This window comes from Dermacentor variabilis, chromosome 2 (genome assembly GCF_050947875.1).
Source record: "Dermacentor variabilis isolate Ectoservices chromosome 2, ASM5094787v1, whole genome shotgun sequence".
In the NCBI taxonomy this organism is placed as follows: domain Eukaryota; kingdom Metazoa; phylum Arthropoda; class Arachnida; order Ixodida; family Ixodidae; genus Dermacentor; species Dermacentor variabilis.
In genome coordinates this window covers 151,174,721-151,199,513 of record NC_134569.1, presented here as the reverse complement: position 1 = coordinate 151,199,513, position 24,793 = coordinate 151,174,721, and the positions used below count along the sequence as shown (strand labels likewise).

The 24,793-nt window shown below is 47.7% G+C and overlaps 1 protein-coding gene across 5 annotated transcripts in view; it reads right to left on the bottom strand.

The window, feature by feature from the left end:
* LOC142572856 (phospholipid-transporting ATPase ABCA3-like) overlaps positions 1 to 24,793 on the bottom strand; it is a 111,249-nt gene that overhangs the window by 40,361 nt on the left and 46,095 nt on the right. For all 5 annotated transcript variants that reach the window (XM_075682260.1, XM_075682261.1, XM_075682262.1 and 2 more), the window contains 5 exons: positions 22,712 to 22,884; positions 21,444 to 21,657; positions 10,537 to 10,690; positions 8,655 to 8,914; positions 7,247 to 7,449 (listed from right to left, as the gene is read on the bottom strand). In XM_075682260.1, the coding sequence (XP_075538375.1) occupies positions 7,247 to 7,449; positions 8,655 to 8,914; positions 10,537 to 10,690; positions 21,444 to 21,657; positions 22,712 to 22,884 (1,004 nt within the window). The remainder of the gene's footprint in view (positions 1 to 7,246; positions 7,450 to 8,654; positions 8,915 to 10,536; positions 10,691 to 21,443; positions 21,658 to 22,711; positions 22,885 to 24,793) is intronic.

The window sequence follows — 24,793 nt, the reverse complement described above, 5'->3', positions numbered from 1 at the left end:
CAAGTGCTCCCTCAACTAGTTCGTGAGCGAGCACCTAACTTCGTCGAATCCCTTCCCATGACTTGTTTCATTTCATGGTCTGTTCGGTTGCGTAAGCATGAACATGTATCATCAACATAAATCGAAGCGCGGACTCCTGTACGTTACACATCTGTATGAGAACTCCTGTACTTTACACGTAATGACATGGAAATGGGACGTGTAATCCCCCTCGGTAGCCGGTTTCTAAGCACGTAGTAGTCCAAGTCGGTCTCTTTGGAGTCTGAAATAAGCCACTGTTACACAAGCCTTGGTCAACATGAAACGGAACAACGCACTGGAGTAGTGTCCAAATTGTTCGCGTTTGAATTTACGGGGATAGTACCAACTATCCGATGAGCCCGTTTCAATAACATTTTTCTGTGCATGTTCTCTATGATGCACGACATATTGCAACCACATTATTATTTACTCCAAGGTGACATAGCTGCGTATTCAGTAATCTAAAGGAGGATCATGCTGCAATTGAGAGCTACACTCTAGCGTGGTGCTGTACAACCCTCTTAAGCGAGTCTTATCCGAGCCTTTACCCACTGCTGATGCTCCTACAGATGAGCAGTAACCAAACTCGAGGACAAGCCAGTGAAACTTCAAGCATGTCTGAAAAAAACATAACTGACTTCTGGCAAGGTGAAGGAATCGCGGAATCGCTGTGAAGAATTAGGGACCGTTCATTGTGAACAACGGTTTTGTGCCGTGACCAAAACTTGAGTTTTATGGTTGTTCCTCTTGGTGGGTGACAGTTTTTTTTTCATGATTCTTTTCGATCAGACTAGGTTCCATTTTGAATTTGACTGTCAGACTCGCCGTGCAAGCATGCCGGCATGCACCGAGAGTAACCGATATCGACAAGCCGACGTTCAGGTTCACGCACGCGAGGAAACGAGTGCATTCGTGGCGGCGTGGGAAGAATTTGGTGCCAATTCTTTCCGTTGGGCTACTCCCACAGACAACGAAACAAACAGAAAAAACAAAATTAAACCTTGTTATATGTAAGGGAGGGCGATGAGATGTCGCAGGTACAGATAACTGTGTCGTTCAAACCAGACACTTGAACTAGACTGCGGTGGAAGGGGAGCCATCAGCACTCGTCCTACGTGTCAGAGCATCAGACGAATACTACACGTAGTTTGCAATATTTGGCACTTGTGCTGAAGGAATCATCATCATCATCAGCCTATTTAATGTCCACTGAAAAAGGAAGGCCTCTCCCTGCGGTTTCGAATTATCCCAGTACTGCGCCGACCGATTCCAACTAGCGCCTGCGAATTTCCTAACTTCACCGCCCCACCTATTCTTCTGCCGTTCTAGACTGCGCTTCCCTTCTCTTGGCACCCATTCTGTAACGCTATGGGTCCACCGGTTATCTAACCTACACATTACATAACTTGTCCAGCTCGATCTTTTTTTCTTAATGTCAAATACAATATCGGCTATCTCCTTTTGCTCTCTGATCCACACCGCTCTCTTCAGGTCTCCTAACGTTGCGCCTAACAGTCTTCCTTCCATCGCTCTTTGCGCGGTCTTTAACTTGTTTTTGAGCTCGTTTGTCAGTCTTCAAAGTTTCTGCCCCATATGTTAGCACCTGTAGAATGCATCGATTGTACAGCTTTCTTTTTAATGATAATGGTAAGCTTCCAGTCAGGATCTGACAATGTCTGCTGTATGCGCTCCAAGCCATTTTTATTCTTCTGTAAATTTCCTTTTTATGATCAGGGTTCCCTGAGAGGAATTGACCTGCGGGTAAATGAACTCCTTCACAGACTCTAGAGGCTCACTGGCGATCCTGAACTCTTGCTCCCCTGCCAGTCTATTGATCATTATCTTTGTCTTCTACATATTAATATTCAACCCCTCTTATACTCACTGTTAGGGTTACTCGTCCCCAGTGTTGCTGAAAAGGACAATGTTATCTGCAAACCGAAGGTTGCTGAGATATATTCGCCGCTGATCCCTTACTTCTAAGCCTTCGCAGCTTAATAGCTTCAATATTTCTTCCAAGCACGCAGTGAATAGCATTGGAGAGATTGTATCTCCTTGTCTGGCCCCTATCTTTTTAGGTGTATTTCTACTTTTCTTGTGGAGAGTTAAGGTAGCTGTGCAATCTCTTTAGATACTTTCCAAGAGATTTCCGTAAGCGTCCTGTACTCCTTGATTACGTAATGCCTCTATGGCTGCTGGAATCTTTACTGAATCAAATGCCTTTTCGCAATCTATGAAAGCCGTATAGCGAGGCTGATTGTACTCTGCGGATTTCTCGATTACCTGATAGATGACATGGATGTGATCCATTGTAGAGTATCCCTTCCTGAAACCTGCCTGTTCTCTCGGTTGACTGAAGTGTTGCCCTTATTCTAAAATAATTGCCTATAATTGTTCAATTGTTTAACGTCTACTTTTTGTGTATTATTATAATGTCGGCATTCTTCCAGTTCTCTAAAACTGGAAGTCACGAGACAGTTCGTATGGAGGGCTGCTAGCTTATCAAGCATGATGTCTCCTCCATCTTTGATTAAATCGACTGTTATTCCATCTTCAGCCGCTTATACCAGTTTCATGTCTTGCAATGCCCTTATAACTTCCTCTCATAGAATGAGCCTCTGTAAGCTGTTCATTACTGCTCCGAATGGAGGTATCGTGATTGCTCTGGGTATTGCACAGGTCATGATAGAATTTTTCCGCTGCTTCTACTATATTTTCAACATTGCTGATATTACCCTGCTTACCTTTCAGTGCATATATATTGGCTTGTCAACGGCCGCGTTTTTTTCTCACCGATTTCTTGCTGCGTCCATTTTTTTTACTGCTTCCTCAGTATTTCTTACCTAATAGTTTTGAATATCCCTTATTTTATCCTTGTTGATCAGTTTTGACAGTTCCGCGTATTCTATCTAATCTCTAGAGTTGGACACTGTCATACTTTATCTTTTCTTTATTATGTCCTTCGTTACTTGGGACAGCTTACCTACTTGTTGCCTTGGTGCCTTACCTGCCACTTCAACTGCTGCTTCTGAAGCCAGCCTAGTTACGGTTTAATTCATTACCTCTATGTCATCTTCATCTCTCTCTTCTACGGCTGCATATTTGTTTGCAAGCACACACCTGAATGGGTCTGCTTTTACCCTTACTGCGTCTAGGTTGGCCTGTTTCTTCTTGATCACTTTTTCTCCTCTCTTCAAATTGAGATGAATCGACCCTAGACCTCACTAACCTATGATCACTGCACTTTACCCTACCTAACACTTCTACATCGTGCACTAGGCTGGGATCGGCGAAGTATGAAATGGATTTCTTGTTTTACCATTAGAGCTTTTCCAGGTCTACTTTCTGCTGCTACGCTTTCTGAAGAAGGTGTTCATTATTCGCAACTTGTTCCTTCATGCAAATCCTACCAGCATCTCTCCTCTAGCGTTCCTGGAATTGACGCCGTAGTTGTCAATTGCTTGTTCACCAGTCTGCTTTTTCCCCATTTTGCATTGAAGTCGCCCATTACTACAGTGTACTGAGTTTGTGCTTCTCTCATCCCTAATTCAACATCTTCGTAAACTGATCTATTTCGATCACCACCATCATGACTGGAGGTTGGAGCGTAGCCTTGTACTAGTTTTAATCTATACCTCTTATTAAGTTTTATTACGACTACTGCTACCCTTTCATTGATGTTGTAGGATTCGTCAATGTTTCCCGCTATGTCCTAACGGATTAGGAACTCTGCCCCGTATGCTTCTTATCTGGAAGTCCTCCATAGCAGAGGACGTGGCCCTTAGTCAGCACTGTATAAGCCTCAGCCGCTCTTCTGATTTCCCAAACAATGCTTGATAGCTCCTCAAAGAGTCCTGCTAAGCTAGCTTCCCTAGAGAGAGTTCGGGTGTTATACGTTGCCCGAGTCGGTTTCCATTGGCGGCCTATATCATCCTACAAAATAAAGCAACCATTTGCTTGGCTTCACAGCCACGCCTTCTGCTAAATAATGCCGTGATACTGCGAAGAGTCAATCACAGTTTCCGGTGTTGGCAATACGTGTACGACACCATTAAAGTTTTGAAGTCACTCCTCCAGGTTTGGTACCTATCATGGTAGGTTGACTAGCAGAGAACCATTTCTTGTATTGGGAATTCGTGTAAAGAAACAATGTAGCTTTCGGAATCCTCGCATATTTGAGTTCACTAGGCCTTTCAACGAACTCACGTCCGGACTCATATTCGCCGCTAACATCAACTTCAGCTCATGCCGCCCAGTGAGCCACAATACCTTCTTTGTGTCTGTGTTGGTGACACGTGCTGAAAGCATGCATTTAGTTAAGGCAGGTAAATTGATTAACTCGCGACGGTATGCTGTTTGCAATAAAATAATGACTATCCAAAACGTTCACCTACCACTTCGGGAATCGTGTTCTGCACACCAAATTCAAATTTTCACTCCCGTTTGCCCACTATAGCACAGGATGCCATATAATGCGTCCTGCAGAGAAGGGACAAAGAAACCTGTGCGGGAAAATTGAGTTCAGGAAAGCAAAACCCCCGGAAGATCATGTTGCATGAGGGGGACGTATGTTCGTCTTGTACTAGAACTTTGGTTTAGGAGAAACCGTTCTTTTCACAAAAAATGAAGTGATCTTGTATACAAAATCGTAAAATACACTTGCGTCGCTTTTCTTTTTGTTCTCGTCATACCGCTCTACTTACTTCCCGTGGATGCACGGTAGTACGTAGTTTGCGAGATGCACTAACATCTCTTCTTTCCAATGCTTCCCCATATTGCCCAATTTCGGTTAAGAGAGGTTGCCTAGTCCACTGAAATGCGTTAAGAGAAATGCGTTCTCATAGAGAGAGCGCCACATACTGAACATGATTCCCAGTGTTCTCACGTTTACATAGGGAAAACGTCGCTTTTACGAAGTTTCTTGTCTGTGTATGGAAAACGTAACCTTAGTCTCAAACTAAAGCCCGATAACACCACGGTTACAGAAAGTAAAAAAAAAGGAAATTTCATAAAAGATGCAACTCAGCACGCCTCGAGACACAGTCCTAACATTGAACCTAACGAGCATTATTTGCCATGAATGAAAAGATTCTGCAGTAATGCAGGAACCTAATACGGACTACGTAATACGGACTACGTGCGACAAATAAACGGATGGAAGACAATATGCTGGTAACTTACGGGCCGTCATTGCTTCGCATATTATGCATATATGTAAAACTGAATTTTTGTTCTTAGCTTCCGTTTACCAACAAACGCGAATCCGAAGCTTGTTTCATAGTGTAACTGCGCACAGAACAGACACGAACACGAACAGACTCGTCCCTTGTCGGCCCGTGTCCATTGTTTGACGCATGAAGAACGTAATCAAATTGACCCGGTTCCGTGTTTTTGTGTAGCACATTACTAGCTCAAGCACGTTTTTTTACGTTGTAACTTAAGGAGCGCTTGTAGCGTTCATTTGTGTGCGTGCGTGTGTGTGTGTGCGTGTGCGTGTGCGTGTGTGTGTGTGTGTGTGTGTGTTGATTCGCTCCTACACCCGGACTTTCCCGGTGACCGTTCTTACTCAATGCTCTACTGATCGAAGAAAATATGCCACACGTCAGCTACATATATGATGTATGTATAATGTAAGAAGGTGTTTAAAGACGAAGATTTTGAACGACGAAGATAATATAGCTTCTTAGATGCTCGCTTCATTAAGTTGGCATTCCTGCTTGATCGAATGTTATTCCTTACTACGGTAGACACGGCTGCCGGAGAATCTTAGATACGGCTTTAGTATTAGTAAAAGAACCATGATTGATGTCTTGCAAATGAGTAGGCGAAAGTATGTGCGGCTCTTGGACTGAGTACCTACTATTAGAGATATGTTAAAGTGAGTGGCAAGTCTAGATCCGAGTCTAGAGCGCTTAATCTCTTCTCCGTTCCCTTTCATTACCCCTTCCACTTTCCTTTTTGCTCTTTCTGAGCAGCGCTACAAGCCTAAAAAAGCTGAGCAGTCTGCTTTTAGAAGCAGGTTGAGTCGCTAAGAGGGCTCGAGCCCGCCGCGATTTAAATGTCCCATAAATCAGCGAACAGATGTGGCTATGGATCACGCAAATCTCCTATCATAGCAAAAGCAACAGAAAACCAAACTGTACTGATTGCTTCTCGTCCTTGAAATTACTGAGACGGCTGACAATTCCTCCAATTGCTACGAATCCTTTCACCCCTTTTACAACCCGTGCACTGCGACCAGGATATTAAATAGCAAATTACCCCCTCCCTCCTTGACATGCAGTTAGGTGCAAGTGTTGGTAAACCAGCACAGCCTCTTACAATTGCTGCGACCTTTCCGCGGACGATCTACTCGTGCATGGCGACATCCTGCAAAATAACGAAAACATTTCGTAGTTAACGCCGCTTGATAAGCTGTGCCCCTTCCTTGCGCCACGCCTCCTTTCCTTGCTTTATCTACAGCGCATCACGCCACTGCCTTATCCCAGCATTTGACTTTTTCAAATTGTGCGCAGCTCCGCAATTTCCCTGCGACTCGGAGCAGCCGCTGCCATGGAGCTTCGGTGGCTTATGTTCTTGAAACTCGCTTCCCTGGAAAAGACGTACAGGAGGACACGTACATACACGCCTCATTTCGCTGTCCATAAAGCTGTCGCACTAACAGGAAACGCAAGTTGCAATATGTAATCTTCGGAGTAAGCTTTTCTATCGGAACGCCTTTCGGCAGGGGAGAAGCACCATCCACCCCAGTGATGTTTCGTTTTGCCGCTCGTTGGGGGCAGTCAGTCGGCTGACGCCTGCAAGTTGATGTCTTGAAACTACTCGAATCCAAACGCTGCCTATCAGCAGCATCTACGGGGAGGAACCTGATGCATTTCAAATGTACGCACTGGGGTATATTCAGAGCGGTATGTTCAGTCTTACATCGCATGTTGGCAAACAGCTTATCTCCCTTTATTTAGCCCCTTATGACTAATTGTCGTTAAGTTGTAGATAGTGAACAGCTTCGTGAACCATTGGCATGTGTAGGGGAGGTGACCTTCATGAGCTGTGCATATCTGATTACTAAAAGGGAGCGTGGCAATCACTCTTAAAGCACCACGCCTGCAATAAACCCTCAAAACATACTTAGGGGCTCTCGCTTTCACACTCTGAAAGTAGGCAAAACGTTCTTCCCAGAAACAGATTCAAAACGGCACGTTAAAAAAATATATACATATTTTACCTGTTTTCGTCTAGAAACTGAAATCCGTAGTGCACGCCAAATATATAGTAACGCAGGTTCCATTTCGATATACTAAGAGCCTTTTCGGTAACATCCATGTCTGGATCGACGGTTTGCAGGAAATAGGAGCTTGCGCTCAGCTGGGGCAGTATGTAGTCGTAGAAGAACTTTCCATCCTTCGGGTGCTTGATTTGCACGTATCCCTGTAAGACATCCAAATAGAAATCAAATACGTTTTACCGCCACAGATATTGATAGCTAGTCTAATTCATAGGTACCCGCTCGAGTTCTGCCTTGTACCATCTTCATTGGCATGGCCTGAGCGCATGTCTGCTATATCACGGATGCCGTTATATGTTCGGCATTTCAGTGTCGGCATGGGGAAGAAAATGTATCTAGCCATTATACCAGTTCCTTACTGCTTCAGGACGGCCCTGCCATAGCATTATTTGGGCTTGATGGCGTACACGTTAGCCTAGGAGCCTTGGACTAATGCTCGTGAATGCAATCATTCCAACCAAGCCGTCCGGAATGCCGCAGTGTGGGTGACACAGGAAGTGAAGGATAGGAAAGAGGCGGAATCAATAGCAGTCTCCCCCCATCATCATCATCTGGAAGTACCGCCTTCACAACGTGAGCACGCTCCAGTGACATGTGCTCATAATGTGACAAGATATTCGACAGATATGCTGATATTGTCGAATACACGTACGTCAGAGGTGTAACATAAAAGAGTATTATCACTGGTAGTTTTCATCAACGTCGTTGTCATCATGTAATTTCTTCGGTCATTTGTGTATGATACTTTGCGAGACGCACATTCATTTGGCTAACAGTGTAAAATTCTGAAATCCAGTGGTATATAATGAGTCAAAAAGATGAATTCATCAGATTCGGAGAATATCACACATACCTGCCGGAACTGAATCATGACCTGTACCGTTTGAGTGAATGATAGTGCTGATCCACGACAGTTGGCAACGCGTGGCTTCGGATTGTACGGGCGGTTTGTGACGTGACCCAGGCTTCTATGACTTACATATGAGCTGCTGGGTTTCTGCTAATGGAGACCAGATTCTGCATCCTTTAAGAACCAAGTGTCGACACTGACAAATACGACTCCTAAGTGTGTATTCCTGCAGAGCATCGAGCGCATATTTGGCTGTACGGCGCACTGATTAACGATTTACATCGGGGGTCGCACAATTTAAGCTGCGCGCTCGTGTTGACTATAGACCCTACTGAAATAAAAGACATCTGTGCATACCTTATGCGTGGCACAGCGCGTGCACAATTTGCCCTATTACTTGCAACCTTTCACTGTTTAATTAGATGTATCGTTCTTGTGCACGCAAACGGCTTTTAGAAGCCGAGCGCGGTAGTCATGGGGACAGGAGGTGCAACATACCTGCGCATAGTGCACCACGTCGGGGAACGTGAAGGCGAGCGTGTCGGATACCCGCTCGACGTCCCAGTTGCTGCGGCGCAGCGCCATGTACTCAAACTGGAAGAGCACCGTCAGCAGCAGCGGAGGCAGCAGCCAGCTCAAGAGCGACTGCTTCTTCTCGCGCCAGATGCACGTGGCGCGCTTGGCAAGCACGGCCCACATCTGTGTCAGCAGGCCCGGATTCTCGGACACTGTGGTGGCCATGACCTTCACTAGGTCGTCTGCAACACCGCAGCGACCATTCTCTTCCGTGGGCCAGTTCATTGTGGTAGCGCGATATCAGATAGACGCCACAAAAAGACACACGTCCGTAAACTTACTTCCGCATGGTACACCAAAACACAGTACCCGTGATTCCTGTAAATTTAACCTCGGCGTGGCATGACATACTAGCACGAATCTGTAAAAATATGGGTGTAAAGCGCTTCTATAACGCTTTGTATCGACGCAGTGATTTATGGCAAACACTGCGACCAACACAGGCGCTTAAAGGTTTGCGGACACATCAGCCCTATCGTAACCCTTGTTGCTTGTAAATAAATGGGTGTCAGATATTTATTCGCCTATAGTATTGCATGCACACACTTTACGCGGTTCATTGGGCACATGTATAACGGTTTGGAGCGCTTGCATAAATTATTTATTGCAAAAGCAATGAAACACGGCCCCTTTCCTGTGGATGCTTAAATTTGTTGCCCCGTCTAGTTTTCCACCATAACTTGAAAACATATTTATTCCATGGCGGACAACGAAACATAGCGGATAACGGCTACGAAATGCTTTCGGGCATGAAGAGGCCCCTCACGGAATTTGTAAATTGCAAAAAAAGAAATAATAATAAATGCGGTGCGCAGATTACTGCGCACCGCACTTTTTTCCTGCAAATACTTTAAACAAACTGCACGACGCAAAAAGGTGCAATTTCGTTTGAGAGCCCTTGCGCGCTTCCTTCTGAGGGCCGTATGCCACAGCTTCGTTGCTATTTAAATCTTCACCAGCTGGTTCTAATGTCTGCCGTAATTGCCGGCAATTTCTCACAACAGATGAGCGTGGCAATGTCGACCGCTTATTGCATCGTGGGGGAGGATTATTGAGAGCACGAAGGGAGGAAGTTAAATACTCTGCTGATTCTAATGACTCGTACTTGAGCACAACAACTATTAACAGCAGCTATCAGCCCCCGCCTTCTCTAAACTGTTTGTGCAATCCTGAGACCACACCACTTCTTGATACCCCTTAAAAAACAGAACTGCAGTGCTGTCGGCAGAATTCGTGGAAACTCGTGGACAGGGCTGGTGGCCTGAAATAATGGAGCGAGCAACCAACTTAAGAAGGACGAACTTCGGTGCGTTCGAAAGGTCGCTTTGAGCTTCGAGTGCTCGAACGTGATCCGGTGGCTCAATTTAAACGTACGATATACTCGTCGCTCTGAACACACTCACTTGGCGCACTCACGTAGAGCTTCGCGATTCAACCGAGACTTTCGTGTCAGGAAGTTCTGCTTCCCAGCACAAGGTCACACATTCGACGCCCGGCCGCAGTGAGTGCGTTCTGGCAAGCGGGATGCAAAAGCGACAGCCTACCGGGAATTAGATTTCCGCTCAAGTATCCAATACGAGCCAACAATCCACGGAAAAATTTCACTATGGCCGTCTAGCATAGTTCCTGCGCTGCTGCAAAATGGCATGCTCCAGTCAGTCGCCACTGTAGCCAGTCGATTCGCCCAGTTTCTCGTCCCCCATGGTGCGTAGTACCACGGTACTACTGTCGCACGGATAGTGCACGGAGCGTGCTTAAGTTGCTCGTGTTCTTATTTTAGCGAAGAGTGAACGTGAGAACTTACCCTTGATAGCAAACATGGAGCCATGCTGCTCTCCGATCTCAAATTGCCTCGCATCGTGGTGCTCTTCGCCGACCTGGACGAGCACGTCTTCGAGCGAAGTCACCCTGACGCCGATAGTGTCGATGCCAAGTTCCTTGCTGCGCTGTTCCAAGTCCTGGAACGAAGATTTATTTCCTTTCTTAAAACCCCTGTTAACATACCTCTGAAGGTACACGCCGAAAGTTTAGCGATTTCGTGTACATTAAATTTCGGGACAGGCATAAATGTAGCGGAGTGAAAGACCAACGGATACAGCAGATGTAGCGAAGAGATTGTAGAAGAGACGCTAGTGGGTTCAGCGCTACTGGCTCTAAACGCTAGTGGGTCGAGCGCTCCTGCTGAGCAACGGCTCTCGTGCTTGGAAGCTGTGACTGCCCTGCCCGTCGACGTTGCGCCGCTCCCGAGCTCTGCCAAATAAACACCTTTAGAATTGGTGGAGGTGCGGGGTAACCTCAGACGATCATCCTGGAACTCCGGTCCCGTACCCTACCATCTACCATGCCCCAAGACGCCTCCCAGCAAACGCCTCCTCCTGCACCCACTGCGTGTTCCGGGGTGCCTCGTCATCGCGACCCTCCTATCTACACTGGAGCGGACGACACTGACGTGGACGAATGGCTCACGGCGTACGACAGGGTAGGCGACCATAACAAGTGGGATGAAGCAGCCAAATTGAGCCGTGTTCTGTTCTACCTCGCTGGAGTGGCCAGCCTGTGGTATAACAACCATCAAGCAGAGTTCCAGACATGGTCGGAATTTAAGACTTCCCTCGCCGATGTATTTGGTCGCCCTGCTGTTCGCAAGCTGCGTGCCGAGCAACGTTTGCGAGAACGAGCTCAACAGCCAGGCGAAACATTCACCAGTTATATCGAAGATGTCCTGGATCTATGCAGGAAAGTCGATTCGACCATGGCGGAGTCTGATCGAATCCGAAACATACTGAAGGGCATAGAAGACGACGCCTTTAACATGTTGCTGGCCAAAAGTCCACGCTCTGTGGCTGAAATTGTCACACTGTGCCAGAGCTATGAAGAACTCCGCAGGCAGCGGTCACTGACCCGTCGATCTCTACCGCGTGACGAACACCTCGCTGGTTTGGCTGCCATGTCCACCCAGGCAGCGTTGCTCGCAGAAATGAAGGCGTTCGTCCGCGAGGAAGTTGCCCGGCAACTCTCGTTGATGGATTTTGCACAGCCGCAGTCGGTACACGCGCCTACGCCAAGTTTTGCGCCTCCGCTTCGCCGCGTCATAGCGCAAGAACTGCACGAGGTTTTGCCTGAGCACCACCAGCGTGTTCCTGTGGCTGCGCCTCACAGCTACGCCGAAGTCATGGCCAGGCCCCAACAGATGCCGACGGCTGTGCCACTCAGCTACGCGGAAGTCGTCACCCAGCCTCAACAACTCCCTCAACGGGGACCTCTCACGTACGCCGAAGTCCTCGCTATGCCCCGACAACAGCCTGCTATGCAATCACTTCACCAGGCGCCACGTCCAACGCGTCCTTCCACATGGATGGGACCTGCCGCAACGACTCGGTGGCGTACAGCGGACAATCGACCAATATGTTTTGCGTGCGGCTATGCAGGCCACGTCGCACGCTACTGTAGTCGCGTGCAGTCACCTAGCGCTACACCTTATGGGCCAAGTTCTATGGCGGGTTCTCCGCGCCCTTATTACGACGACGAACCTCGGGCTGCGTCACCACCATTCCGCCGGTCCGCCAACATCCGCCGCTCAACTTCTCCACGCCGACGCTCCCCATCACCGATGCGGCCTCGTCCCGAAGCTCGGGATGAGGAAAACTAATTGTCGCAGTCCATGAGGCAAGGGCTGCGACGCCGTCGAAACGCGGAAGTCCTCAACGTAGCCCGACCAATGTGATAGACGTGTTAGTTGACGGTGTGCGCACATATGCCCTCGTGGATACCGGAGCCGCTGTATCAGTTATGGACGCAAAGCTTTGTCGCTTCCTTCGAAAGGTTACGACGCCCATTGCTGGATTCTCCCTCCGCACAGCAGGCGCACAGCGTATTCACCCGATTGCGGCGTGCACCGCTCGTGTTCTCATCGAGGACGTTGTATACGCCGTCGAATTTATTGTGATTTCCTCGTGCTCCCACGAAGTTATCCTGGGGTGGGACTTTCTCGCCCTTCACGATGCCGTCATTCATTGCGCACGGGCCGAACTAGAACTGTCGCCGATCTCAGATATGACGCTTGCCGATAATGCTTCTTTTGCAAACAAACTACTCGTCAGACACGACACCAACGTTCCTCCCAACTCGTCAGTGATTGTATCAATGCATTGCAGCAGCCTCTCTGACGCCATCGCACTACTTTCTTCATCAGGCCGCTTTTACACTTGAAAACGTCTGCTGCTGCCTTTTGCGATTGTGAACGTCAAACAGGGCTCCACAGCTATTTTTGTCTATAACCCCTTCTCATACCCTGTGATGCTGCTTCAAGGCGAATGTCTTGGCCACGTGGAAGTGATCGACGCCGTACAAATTACGGATGTTCCCGACGACACGTCCTGCGCCTGTTACAACACGCTCGGTTCTCTCGCGACGTCCGACCCTTTGCCCACAGGTGTGTTCGATTCATCTATTGCCGATGGCCTCACCCCACCTCAGCGTTCGCAGCTTCTGCGCATCTTAGAAGAATTTCGTTCTTCTTTTGATGTCGAGCGACCTTCCTTGGGCCGGGCGTCTGCTGTCACGCACCATATTGACACTGGCTCCCAACCGCCATTGCGGCAACGACCATATCGCGTCTCGGCCACGGAACGTCGCGTGATTAATGAGCAAGTGGACGATATGCTTCGCCGCGAAGTGATCAGACCCTCGAACAGTCCATGGGCATCCCCTGTCGTCCTTGTTACGAAAAAAGACGGCTCGGTACGGTTCTGTGTAGACTATCGCCGCCTGAACAAGATCACTCGCAAAGATGTATACCCGCTGCCGCGAATTGATGACGCTATCGATAGCCTACAAGGAGCAGAATTCTTTTCATCTCTAGATTTACGCTCCGGCTATTGGCAAGTACCCATGGCTGACGTCGATAGGCCGAAGACAGCCTTTGTCACACCCGACGGCTTATACGAATTTAACGTCATGCCGTTTGGACTTTGTAATGCGCCAGCAACTTTTGAACGCATGATGGACACAGTCCTCCGCGGTTTGAAGTGGCACACGTGCTTATGTTATCTCGACGACGTTGTTGTTTTTGCCTCTGACTTCACCACGCACCTTCAACGCCTACGGCATGTTTTGACTTGCTTAGCGAACGCTGGCCTTCAACTGAACCTAAAGAAGTGCCGATTTGCAGCGCGGCAGCTCATGATACTAGGTTATGTCGTCTCGAAGGATGGAATCCTCCCCGATCCAGCCAAACTTCGTGCCGTAGCTGAATTTCCTAAACCGACGTCCGTCAAAGAACTGCGCAGTTTTGTAGGTTTGTGTTCCTACTTCAGGCGCTTCATTCGCAATTTCGCCGCCGTCATATCACCCCTGACGAAGCTCCTTGGCAGCAACGGACCTCTCCATTCGTGGTCGTCCGAGTGCGACGAGGCGTTCACTAAGCTCCGTCGTTTACTGACGTCTCCTCCCATTTTGCGCCACTACGATCCAACGGCACCTATTGAGGTACACACAGATGCCAGCGGTGTTGGCCTCGGCGCTGTCTTAGCACAGCGCAAAGAAGGGTTTCCTGAATATGTTGTGGCATATGCCAGCCGTATGCTTACTAAAGCCGAGACCAATTACACCGTCACGGAAAAAGAATGTCTGACGATCATCTGGGCGCTTACCAAGTTCCGGCCCTATTTGTATGGTCGCCAATTTGATGTCGTCACGGACCACCATGCACTATGCTGGCTGTCGTCATTGAAGGATCCCTCAGGCCGTCTCGCCAGCTGGGCGCTTCGCTTACAGGATTACGATATCCGCGTACTGTACCGCAACGTACGCCAGCATGCTGATGCTGACGCCCTCTCACGTTCTCCCTTTCCAGACGACAATGCCTGCTGCGCACTATCCCAGCTTGACGTCTCTTCCGTCGACATTGGGACCATCGCTTCTGAGCAGCGCAAGGACCCCTGGATTGCCTCCATCCTAGACTGCCTTGCTGATCCGTCATCGCAGCCAACCACTCGTGCACTGCGCCGTCAAGCTCGCCATTTCGCCATTCGCGACGACCTGCTTCATCGACGCAATTACACCTCTGACGGCCGCCAGTGGTTATTAGTTGTACCTTGAACCCTGCGTTCTGAAATCTGCGCATCGTTCCACTCTGATCCACAGTGTGCGCATTCGGGACTTTTCAAAACCTACCAGCGCCTCCGACGACGCTACTACTGGCGAGGAATGTACAACTACATTCAAAAGTTTGTTCGTTCATGCCCCGACTGCCAGCGCCGAAAATCTCCACCCCACCTCTCGCCAGCTGGCCTGCAGCCTCTACCCTGCCCTACCCAACCGTTCGGGCGCGTTGGCATCGATTTGTATGGACCACTTCCGCTGACGTCGGCTGGTAACCGCTGAGCCATTGTGGCAGTAGATCACCTTACCCGATACGCTGAAACCGCCGCTCTTCCAGCAGCTACAGCGCGCGATGTTGCATCATTCCTGCTTCGCCGATTCATCCTGCGGCATGGTCCACCCCAAGAATTGCTCAGCGATCGCGGACGCGTCTTCCTGTCGGAGGTAGTTGAAGCGATTCTCAAAGAGTGCCACGTTGTTCATCGTACGACTACGGCGTACCACCCTCAAACGAATGGCCTCACAGAACGCTTCATCCGTACGCTCGGCGACATGCTTTCAATGTACGTTGCCTCCGACCACACGAACTGGGACGCCATTCTGCCATTCGTCACCTACGCTTATAATACCGCTACGCAGAGCACCACTGGATTTTCGCCCTATTTCTTGCTGTATGGTCGACACCCTTCGCACACCATCGACACCATTCTTCCGTACCGGCCGGATGCATCCGAGTACGTCCCTATTTCTGACACGGTCCGACATGCAGAAGAGTGCCGCGACCTCGCACGGGCCTTTACTTCCGATGATCAAGAGCGCCGGAGGAGCACTCGCGGTGACGCCACTGCCACGGTCACCTTCGATCCGGGAGCGCTCGTGTGGCTCTCAGTCCCTTTAACTGCCCCTGGCCTCTCATCAAAACTGGTCCCTAAGTATGAAGGCCCTTATCGTGTTCTCGAACGAGCATCTCCTGTAAACTATGTCATCGAACCAGTTGAGCCATCTGAAGACATGCGCCGCCGTGGACGAGACATTGTCCATGTCGACCGTTTAAAGCCTTACTACGACCCGCTCATAGTGACGAGCTCTTAGGTCGCCGGACGGCTCCCTTCTCGCTCCCGGGGGGTGGCTGTAGCGAAGAGATTGTAGAAGAGACGCTAGTGGGTTCAGCGCTACTGGCTCTAAACGCTAGTGGGTCGAGCGCTCCTGCTGAGCAACGGCTCTCGTGCTTGGAAGCTGTGACTGCCCTGCCCGTCGACGTTGCGCTGCTCCCGAGCTCTGCCAAATAAACACCTTTAGACAGAGAACTTACAAGTTTTTTACCTCAAATAAGTATATAAAGCCAACAGATAAGGAAGCCAAGCAAGGTGCAGGGGAAATTATCAGGTTATTTATTTGAAGCGTAGAAATTATGAGATAAAGGGAAAGGAAAGTGGACGAGAAACATCTTGCCGCCAGCGGAAGCCGTACTTCACACTCTCCGGATAACGCGTGCGTTGCTTTGCCAATTGATCTACGGCGGTGGCTGTTACCACGTCCACGTTCTTGGGTATTTATGCACGTGTACGAGATCTAACCTAGGGAGTGTTAGCCAGCGCCACTCGTGGCGATGGCGGCGGATGTGAAACGTCTTTTTGACCATTGACACGATGGGTAAAGCAACGGAGGCGTAATGCGGAGGGTGTGGGTTCGAATCCCACTGGCGGAACTGGCGGCTCTATCGTCCGTTTTCGTGGTAGGTTGGAGGTGCGGCGGTGGTCGGTCTTGGTCTAGGGAAGGCGAGAAAAAGCGCCGCCGGAAAAGGCGAGGGCTCTCGGGCAACCGAGAGCAGGGCGGACTGTCACCTAATTAGCCTGCACGCTTGTTTGCCGCGGGAAGGTGAAGGAAAGGGCACGTAGGAAACAAAAAGGGAACAAGGCAGGAAACCGAAAATCAAGGAAATTTCTTAGGTGGTATGACCGAGGTAGCTGCTTTAACAATGAGAACCTAAAAACGCTGCGATTTAGTAAGGATAGAGAATTATACATGACGTTCTGAAGTGTAGGTAAAAAAAACGAGAAATTAATAGGGAGCATTACTTTCGTTTGATATAACCAGAGTCCTTCAATGCTTTGGCATAATTGATAGGAAAAATTAATGTACATCGTGCTCTACTTATTTATTAGCTTCTTTATGGTGCAGTTGTCATTATGTAGTTTACCACTTGAACCTATGAAGCATGTTATTGTAGTTACGAGAACCGCGTGAAGTAGCAATGAACAAATTTGGAAGCATTTTCTATTCTATATACGGCATCGCTAAGTGGAAAATATGACCAGGGTGTACCTTACGGGGTTTGTAAAATACTGCCTAACAAGATTAGCAGTATCAAACAGCAAAACATGAAGTGTTTCCCTATTGCGTGTGAAAGAGCAAACGATGCTATTAGCATAGCGTTTTGCCGTTTATTGAGTTTGTTGGAGTGTACATAATGGAAAGGAGTGAGGTTGAGGTAGGTTATGTAGCTATGGATCGTCGAAGCAGAGTAGTGTCAAGGCTTTTCGTTAATTTTGCTCGGTGTTGTATCGCTAGTGGTGAGACCATCTTTGAGGAACACTCATCTTCCATACTTTTGTTTTGCTTTGTGTTTTCTAGTGAGCTATCTCTTAGGTGCACAGAAATACATTGAATTTGATTGTCAAATGGTTAAATGTTGGTGTAGAACAATGGACACCTGTGCACTTCAAGATCATATGCGTGCGAACATATCGTATATAAGGTGTTAATGGTGGAGTTTTTAGAAACCTCTTGGAAAGGAGGCCTGTCGTATGAGTGACAAGCGATCCACGTGCGTATGGTATGAAGGCATTTGGCAAAAAAAGGAGAAGAAAAATCAGAGAAGTGGCGCGCGACCAATAAAGAAAAGAACAGAAAGGTGTCACGCGACTGCAAGTAGAAAGTAAAGAAGAAAAAGATAATGTGATGAGGTTCCAGGTGAGTGAGTGACGTGGCCCTCAGCAAGCGCGGACGTGTCTCCACCTGCTGCTCTGAAAACAGCCGCAAGTGGCTCACAAGGCCTGGTCTGGAAGGGGACACACCGGCAACGCACCGGACCGCGGTCCCCTTAGAGTGCTGCGACGTTGCATAGCAGAACCCGGGCAGGTTCTCGCTGCAGTTACGGCCCCGGCCTGTGCCCACGAAGGCAAGCCAAGGTTTCAGCATCTCGCTACTCACGAGCTACGTCCTACTCATCAGATCCCGGCCGTCCTATGCAGCAACAGCTTCCTGACGACCTGACCGGTCCCGTGCTGAGGCGGTTGCTCTGAGACCAACACAAGTGAGCCAGGACGTCCGAACGGTCAGGACCTTGCACTAGGAGTGTATATATTGTATATGTTTTGTTCCAGGCGGTTGCAGTGTTTGCTTTGCAGTGTTGTTGTATTACGTCCTTTCTTTAATTAAATAAGAAGTGCTTTTCGTGCGTGCACCTTATCCACGTCTGTCTCTAGTCTGCCGGAATTCGTGAGAATTGTCATAAATTCCTCAGGAACTACTTGCATACATCATACAAAACAAGCATAAGCAAAGTAACACTGCACACCACGTTAAGAACACTTAAACTATACAATATACGGAGTGACAATTTTTAAGTTTGCCAGAAATTTAAAAAATCGCCTGTCGCAGAAAACAGTTCTAGTACTTGAGCTGGTTTATTCATGCAGGCGGACATTACATGTACGAAAAATCGAGACACGTGTTCCACAAATTAAAAATACACTAAAGCTGGTGAGATTGAACGGCGTATCCATAGAAATGAATTTTTTCAATAGCACCAATTTGTAGATGCACGCCATCAAACTCGCCGTAAAAATGCGCTGTTGCTCCACTTAAAGTTTTCAAGAAAACATTCTTTTATACGTTGAAACACAAAAGTAAACGGAACGGAACGCGCATCTGTTTCGTCCCACACTTTCAGTAATAATATTGAGAGACTGGTGTCATTCGGGACATTTCTTTCAAGTGGATAAGTCTCGGAAACTCACCGGGTACATATCGTAAATCGCAACATGTGCCATAAAGTAAATATGTAAGACGTTAATTATCTTTTTGTTAATAAGTCTAATACGTGTTTCGAAATCTCATGTTAGTAATGTGCGCGGCTCTTTGAATAATCCTGCTCAAGGACAAGAATAGCATAATTATTGTCCTTAAGCTGGATTATTCAAAGAGGCGGACATTACTAGCACGAGAAAATGAAACACATATTCGACTAATTAAATATATCACTAATGAATTTCTTATTTGATTACTTTGAGGCACATAATGAAATTTAGGAATCGTAGCGTGAGTTTGCAAGACGTATCCACTCGAAATGAAGTTCGGTTTCGGGTGACACCAGTTTTTAGGTATTATTTCTCAAAGCTTGGGACGAAATACGTGGGCGTTCCATTTACCATCTACCACAGGCGATTTTTTGATAATTGTGGGAAACTTAAAGATGACCACCCCCGTGTACAGTTCTACTCGGAAATTCCCGACCTTTTGGACGTGCTCGCCCACTTGCGTTGGTGTCTCGGAGCAACACATGCAACGCATGCAACACATGCGCCGTCTCAGCACTGCGACGGCGCATCCGATGCGGTGCGTTGCCGGTGGGTCCCATCACCGGGTCAGACGTTGTGTGCCCCTCGTGGCCGTGTCCAGAGCGCCAGCTGGAGACATGTCCGAGACACGTCACTCACTGACTCGCCACCTCATTGCATGCGCCTGTTCTTCACTCTCCACTTGCAGTCGCCGTGACGCTTCTCTGTTGCATTTTTTTTTCCTCATCGGTAGCGCACCCCTACTCTTCCGTTTCTGTTCCTTTTTGCCAACGGGCGTCGTCATCTTCAGAGCAAACGCACGTGGTTCGGCTGTCACTCGTGACACTTCTCCGCGTCAATGGTCATTCCGGATGTGTTGCAGCAAAACGCCTGAGTGAGCGCAGCTCTCGCGGATTGGGAGGCCGATCAGTGCTGAAACAACTGCCCCGCCTGCTTCCATAGACTTACAGCGCGTTCTCACTGAAAAAAAGAGCGCGTTCCATTTGGTGGCTCTCAATGCCATGATATGGCGGTGCGTGCGTCTCGCAAATGGATCAACGATGCAATTGCGCTCCACTACCCATCCGCTTGGTTGATTGGTGGAAAAGCGTCTGAGTTTGAGCATTTGAAAGTTACGAACAGTCGACGTCAGCACTGCAATCCACAAGCAAAGAAACCTTAACTAACTAAAGCAGGGAGGCCCAACTCTTCATTGAGTAGTTAGCTGGGCTGGCCGCTCTTTAAGTCACCTTCAGCTTTCGTTTGCGAACACGCGCGAGTGGCTGCTGCCGCACCGTCTGCTATGTGGCTTAGAAGCAGTTCTTTCTTGACGCTTATTCGGGAGACTGTGCATGACCACTAATAAAAAAACTTGTAAACCGGTAGCGCGTGTTACGGTCTCGTATGAGATGTCCTTCGTCTAAAAAGCATACTCGGCCATCTTCAAACTTCAACGTGTACCTAAAGTACTGCCTAGGTGGGGCTCTGCTCAAGTGTGAGGGAGACTGTATCTTCAGTAGCTTGCTTCGTTGGCAATCACTGCCATCCTGACTGAGGGCTCACTTTTTTATGTTATAGTAGACCGGACGTAAAGTGGACAAGAATCAGGCTTAAGAAACACCGAAATCCACAAAGATCATGCGGCAGAAAAGTCAACAGTTTGCAGTCAGTGGTTAATATTACAATTATCGAATGTATACCAAGTTGGCCTTTGTTTTTTAGCGTTGAGGTAGAAATTCGCATTGTTGCGCTGTTTACCTGGCTTCAATACCACGTCTCCTCCTTAAAAAAGAACGTTGCGGCAGTTTATATGACGTGGTGAACAATATACATTTCACAAGACAAGGTCACTGCCAGCAGTGGAACCTCAGTGCGGCCGGACAGCCACATCAATTGCACCGTCGGGTCAATTGCATAGGTAAGCTTAATGCATTGCTCTGGCATGCGCCAGACAGCCCATGTAAAACTGCGGTATAAACGTAGCGTAAAAAACTGCGCAATGAATGTACTTAAAACGCATGACCTGACGGTTTCGCGCGTACCTCCACCGTATTTTTAGACACTTCGCATGTAAAATCATGGCCCGTAGACAATCATGAAATTATGTTCATAAAGATAATACGCGTTGCGAGAATCATTTCAAGATACCGATGTATTGCCTTCTGCTAAATTTGACTTAAGAACAACCTGTAAAAGTAACCAAATTTCTGTCCTGAGCGCAACTAGCTTACATACCTTTTCATAGTTTAGTCCCTATCACCGGTTCCTCACTGCGAGGACTTCGGAAAGCTTCATAATTTACTCCAAACCATCTAGACATCGATTACTGGCCGTTTCTGCTAAAAGCTAACTTCGGAAAATAATGCAGTATACACATTTCTGGGTTCATCGGTTTAGAAATTTAAAATCTGCAGTGCCTTACTCCAATAGCTGGTGGCGGTCAATGATGTCTTATACGATTATCCTTCACAAGCATTTAACGATTTCACGCTACAGCTATATGAGAAATCGGTGAACTTTCACCGTCATTTATCGATGCAAGGGTCACCTTGAACATGGTGACGGTGAGACGTGTGGAGACAATCTGTCCCAAGATGAAGACGGCCTCGTTGGGCGAGTCACTCTCCAGCTTGGCTTTGGGCGCGTACTTGCGGAGGAGAGTCTCAATGGATGTGATATCGCACACTTCCGGCCCCTTGTTGATGATAATGTGGTACCCCGTGCCGAAGCGATGTTTCAGAAATGCTGGGGAACCAGCACACCTATGGATAGGATAGATAAACAAAGTAGTCAATGAAAACAGCGAGGCGCGTATCTAATCAGCTATACAATCAAATGACACATCGATCTATCAATCAGGCAGTCACTCCGTCTCACTTGGTCAGCCGAGCGTAAATTCCACGAGCCGATCAATTGTTCGGCAGCAAACTCAACCAGCTAGTCATTATTTTTTCTAACTGGCACTTGAGCAAATCACTCTAGAGTGCTTACATTCAGTTTGATTTTGCCTCTGCAAACGGTTGTCTTTGTGTCCTTAAAGTCCAAGAGATTTTTGGCAACTTTATCAAGTTCACTTTCCTTGGGCGCAAGAACAGAGAACACACCCCGTCAGAAGTGATCTTTAATGCAGCGGTGAGGGAACAGCCCACAGATGGGACGGCACACAAAGCAAGGAGACGACACATCGGTGCGCTTGCAGCTCAAGCTTGCTTCTGAACATCCATATATACACCCACAAGCTAACAGACGTGATAACGTTTTGTACTAAAAAAAAATAAAGGTGGACGTATTCACAAATTTAACACGCTAAAATTGTTCCTGCGGATTGACGCCAGTAAATTTTTCTGTCGGATATAATATATACGTGAAGGATACCAGTTAAAAGAAACAGTCCTTACGAACGAAAAACTGAATACGGCCCCAGGTCCTCAAAAAGGTTACGCTGATTCATAAAACTCAGGTGGTATTTATTTTTTGCTTGCCGTAACGAAAATAGTTAGCTACAGTCAATCACAAACTGCGAAGCTTAAGTTGCAGATGTCGACTCATAATATCGGCGGCGATTTGCACCAGATGCAAAGTGGCAGTCCCTGCGAACCCAGCGCTGTCAGAAATGTTTCACGACGCACACTAGCCGCAGCACCACCGTGGCCCCATTAAAGGAGTTAATTAGTTCGGGTGATAACCAGCACAGAACCTAATCATGCTCCGTCTAAAAAGTACAAACCATGAGCAGATGCACAATACGACGTGCTGAAAATAAGGCGGATGTGCGCTCCACGTGGTTGCCACATCAGAAAGAAATACTGCACGCACCGGACATGACCACTCGCCAAGATGATGATCCGGTCACCCAGCACGTCGGCTTCGTCGAGATGCTGCGTCGTGAGGAAGACGGAACAGTTCCGGCGTATCTTGAGGAGCAGCTCCCACATCTCACGACGGCCTTCCGGATCCATGTTGGCCGTGGGCTCGTCTAGGATGACCACCTGCGGGTGCGGTTTGTCTCAGACGGGCGCTCATTTATTGATTGGGCTTAACCTCCCGTATCTGAGACCCACGACGTTAAAGAGATCCGGTAAAGTTGATCTGATAGCGTTTGTGCGCCTGCATATTTCCACAAAAGTACTATTTGTTCTCAATTCGCTCCCGAAATTAGGAATATCTCAGGGTCGCATTGAACCAGCGACCTCGTTATCGCCCGTAGAATGGTAGAAACCATTGCGGTGGTGAAAGTGTGTACCATCCCATGCGCGTCTTGAGCTTCTTTTAATATGCCAAACGCTCTGCTTTAGCAGTGGGAGATTGTATGTTAGCACATTGCCACCATAGCGAAAGAGTAATAGTTGTAAAATAGGCGTCAACTATAAGAGAGAACTGGGACTAGTAATAAGCAACAATCAGCTAAGGCATCTAGAAGTATGTACACAAGTCTGTCGCCATTAGGAAGCTAACAGCATCGTCGCCCTCAGCTGAGACGACTGGTCAGCTTGGCATTGCAAAATGACCAGTTGCGAAAGTTGTCTGTCATCGATAAAAACTAGCACAACTACCAGCCACGCTTCTAAACACTATAATGAGCACAATCAAATACATATGCTCAACCTTCGTTGGAAAAAAATAAAAAAACTAGTAGTGCTAAACACAGAAAACAGTAAAGGTCCACATTCAAGGCGCTGACTTACAAATCTAACAGACATAAAGATTTCTTGCAGCGATGGCATATATGTAAGGACACCTGAAAGAATGAAACGCTTCAGCGCGTGCACCACAGAGCTGCAAAAGTGATCTAAAAGTGATAGCGACGCATACCCCGATCAGCCTCATTGACGAATGCGTTTAAAAAAAAAAATGACGTACCGACCAAGCCAAGTCAGAACTGCCTTCAAGAACATTATTTTACCATTCATAACTCACCGCGCTATTGGTCCTTCAAATCGGGAAGGCATAATACAGTGTAAATCGTATTCGAAATCGCGGCCAACCAATAGGGTTGTCTCGCATATTGAGATTCCAGATGGAATTCGAAGTTGAAGCAAAGTGATCTAAGTAGTTCATCAAATTTTGAGATATGGTTAATTCAGGCTGTTCACGTCATTCCTTCGCAGGCCATAGACGACATGACAAATAACTTCGTTCATGGATTAAAGCGGGAGAAGAAAACGCCAAGAAAGAAGGGGGAACGAAAACCACGCTACGTTCCTTCCCTCACCCAGAAGTTTGCAAGAGGCATCGGGCTCCCATGCTTCAAGGGAGATGGCCGACAGTGAATAAAACAAAAGCGAAAGAAAGTGCAGTACAGCTAAGAAACCCTGAGTGAAGTAGTGCCCTGTACTGCAATCCTTCCCAGCTTGCTGTGAACTATGAAAAATGAAAGCGCAATGAAGTCCTTGAGGCGAACTTGTTGCTACTCATGTCTACCCTGACACACAATATTAACCCCCTATAACACTGTAAAGTAATTGCTAAAATAAAAGTTTCTTCGCGAAATCCCATTTGCAACTTCTTTACGTTTAGAGTGGTGGTGGTGGTGGTGATAACGTTTAGAGTGCTTATTCATGGCAGCTTGAACACATTGAATACGGTAGAGCGTTTTGTATGTCAGCCTGAGTGATGAACTGTCTGCTTTTGCTTCCTGACTCCTACTGTTGTTTCCTGATGCGTACTGTTGCAAAAGGTTGCGTTAAAATTGAAATAGCAGTACTACGAATATTGTTCATTACGGTTCGCTTTACGCGCGACTGTAACTGGCCAGTTCTTCAAACGGGCGGCGTTTGTCTGAGGCCGCGAAGTAAGCGAATGAGGGAGGCACCTTGAGCTGAACAAAATCGCACGCCGGGAATAGTACGAAGGAGCGCGCTCAGCGCGCGGCAAAGTACCGCCACCTACAGGAATGTG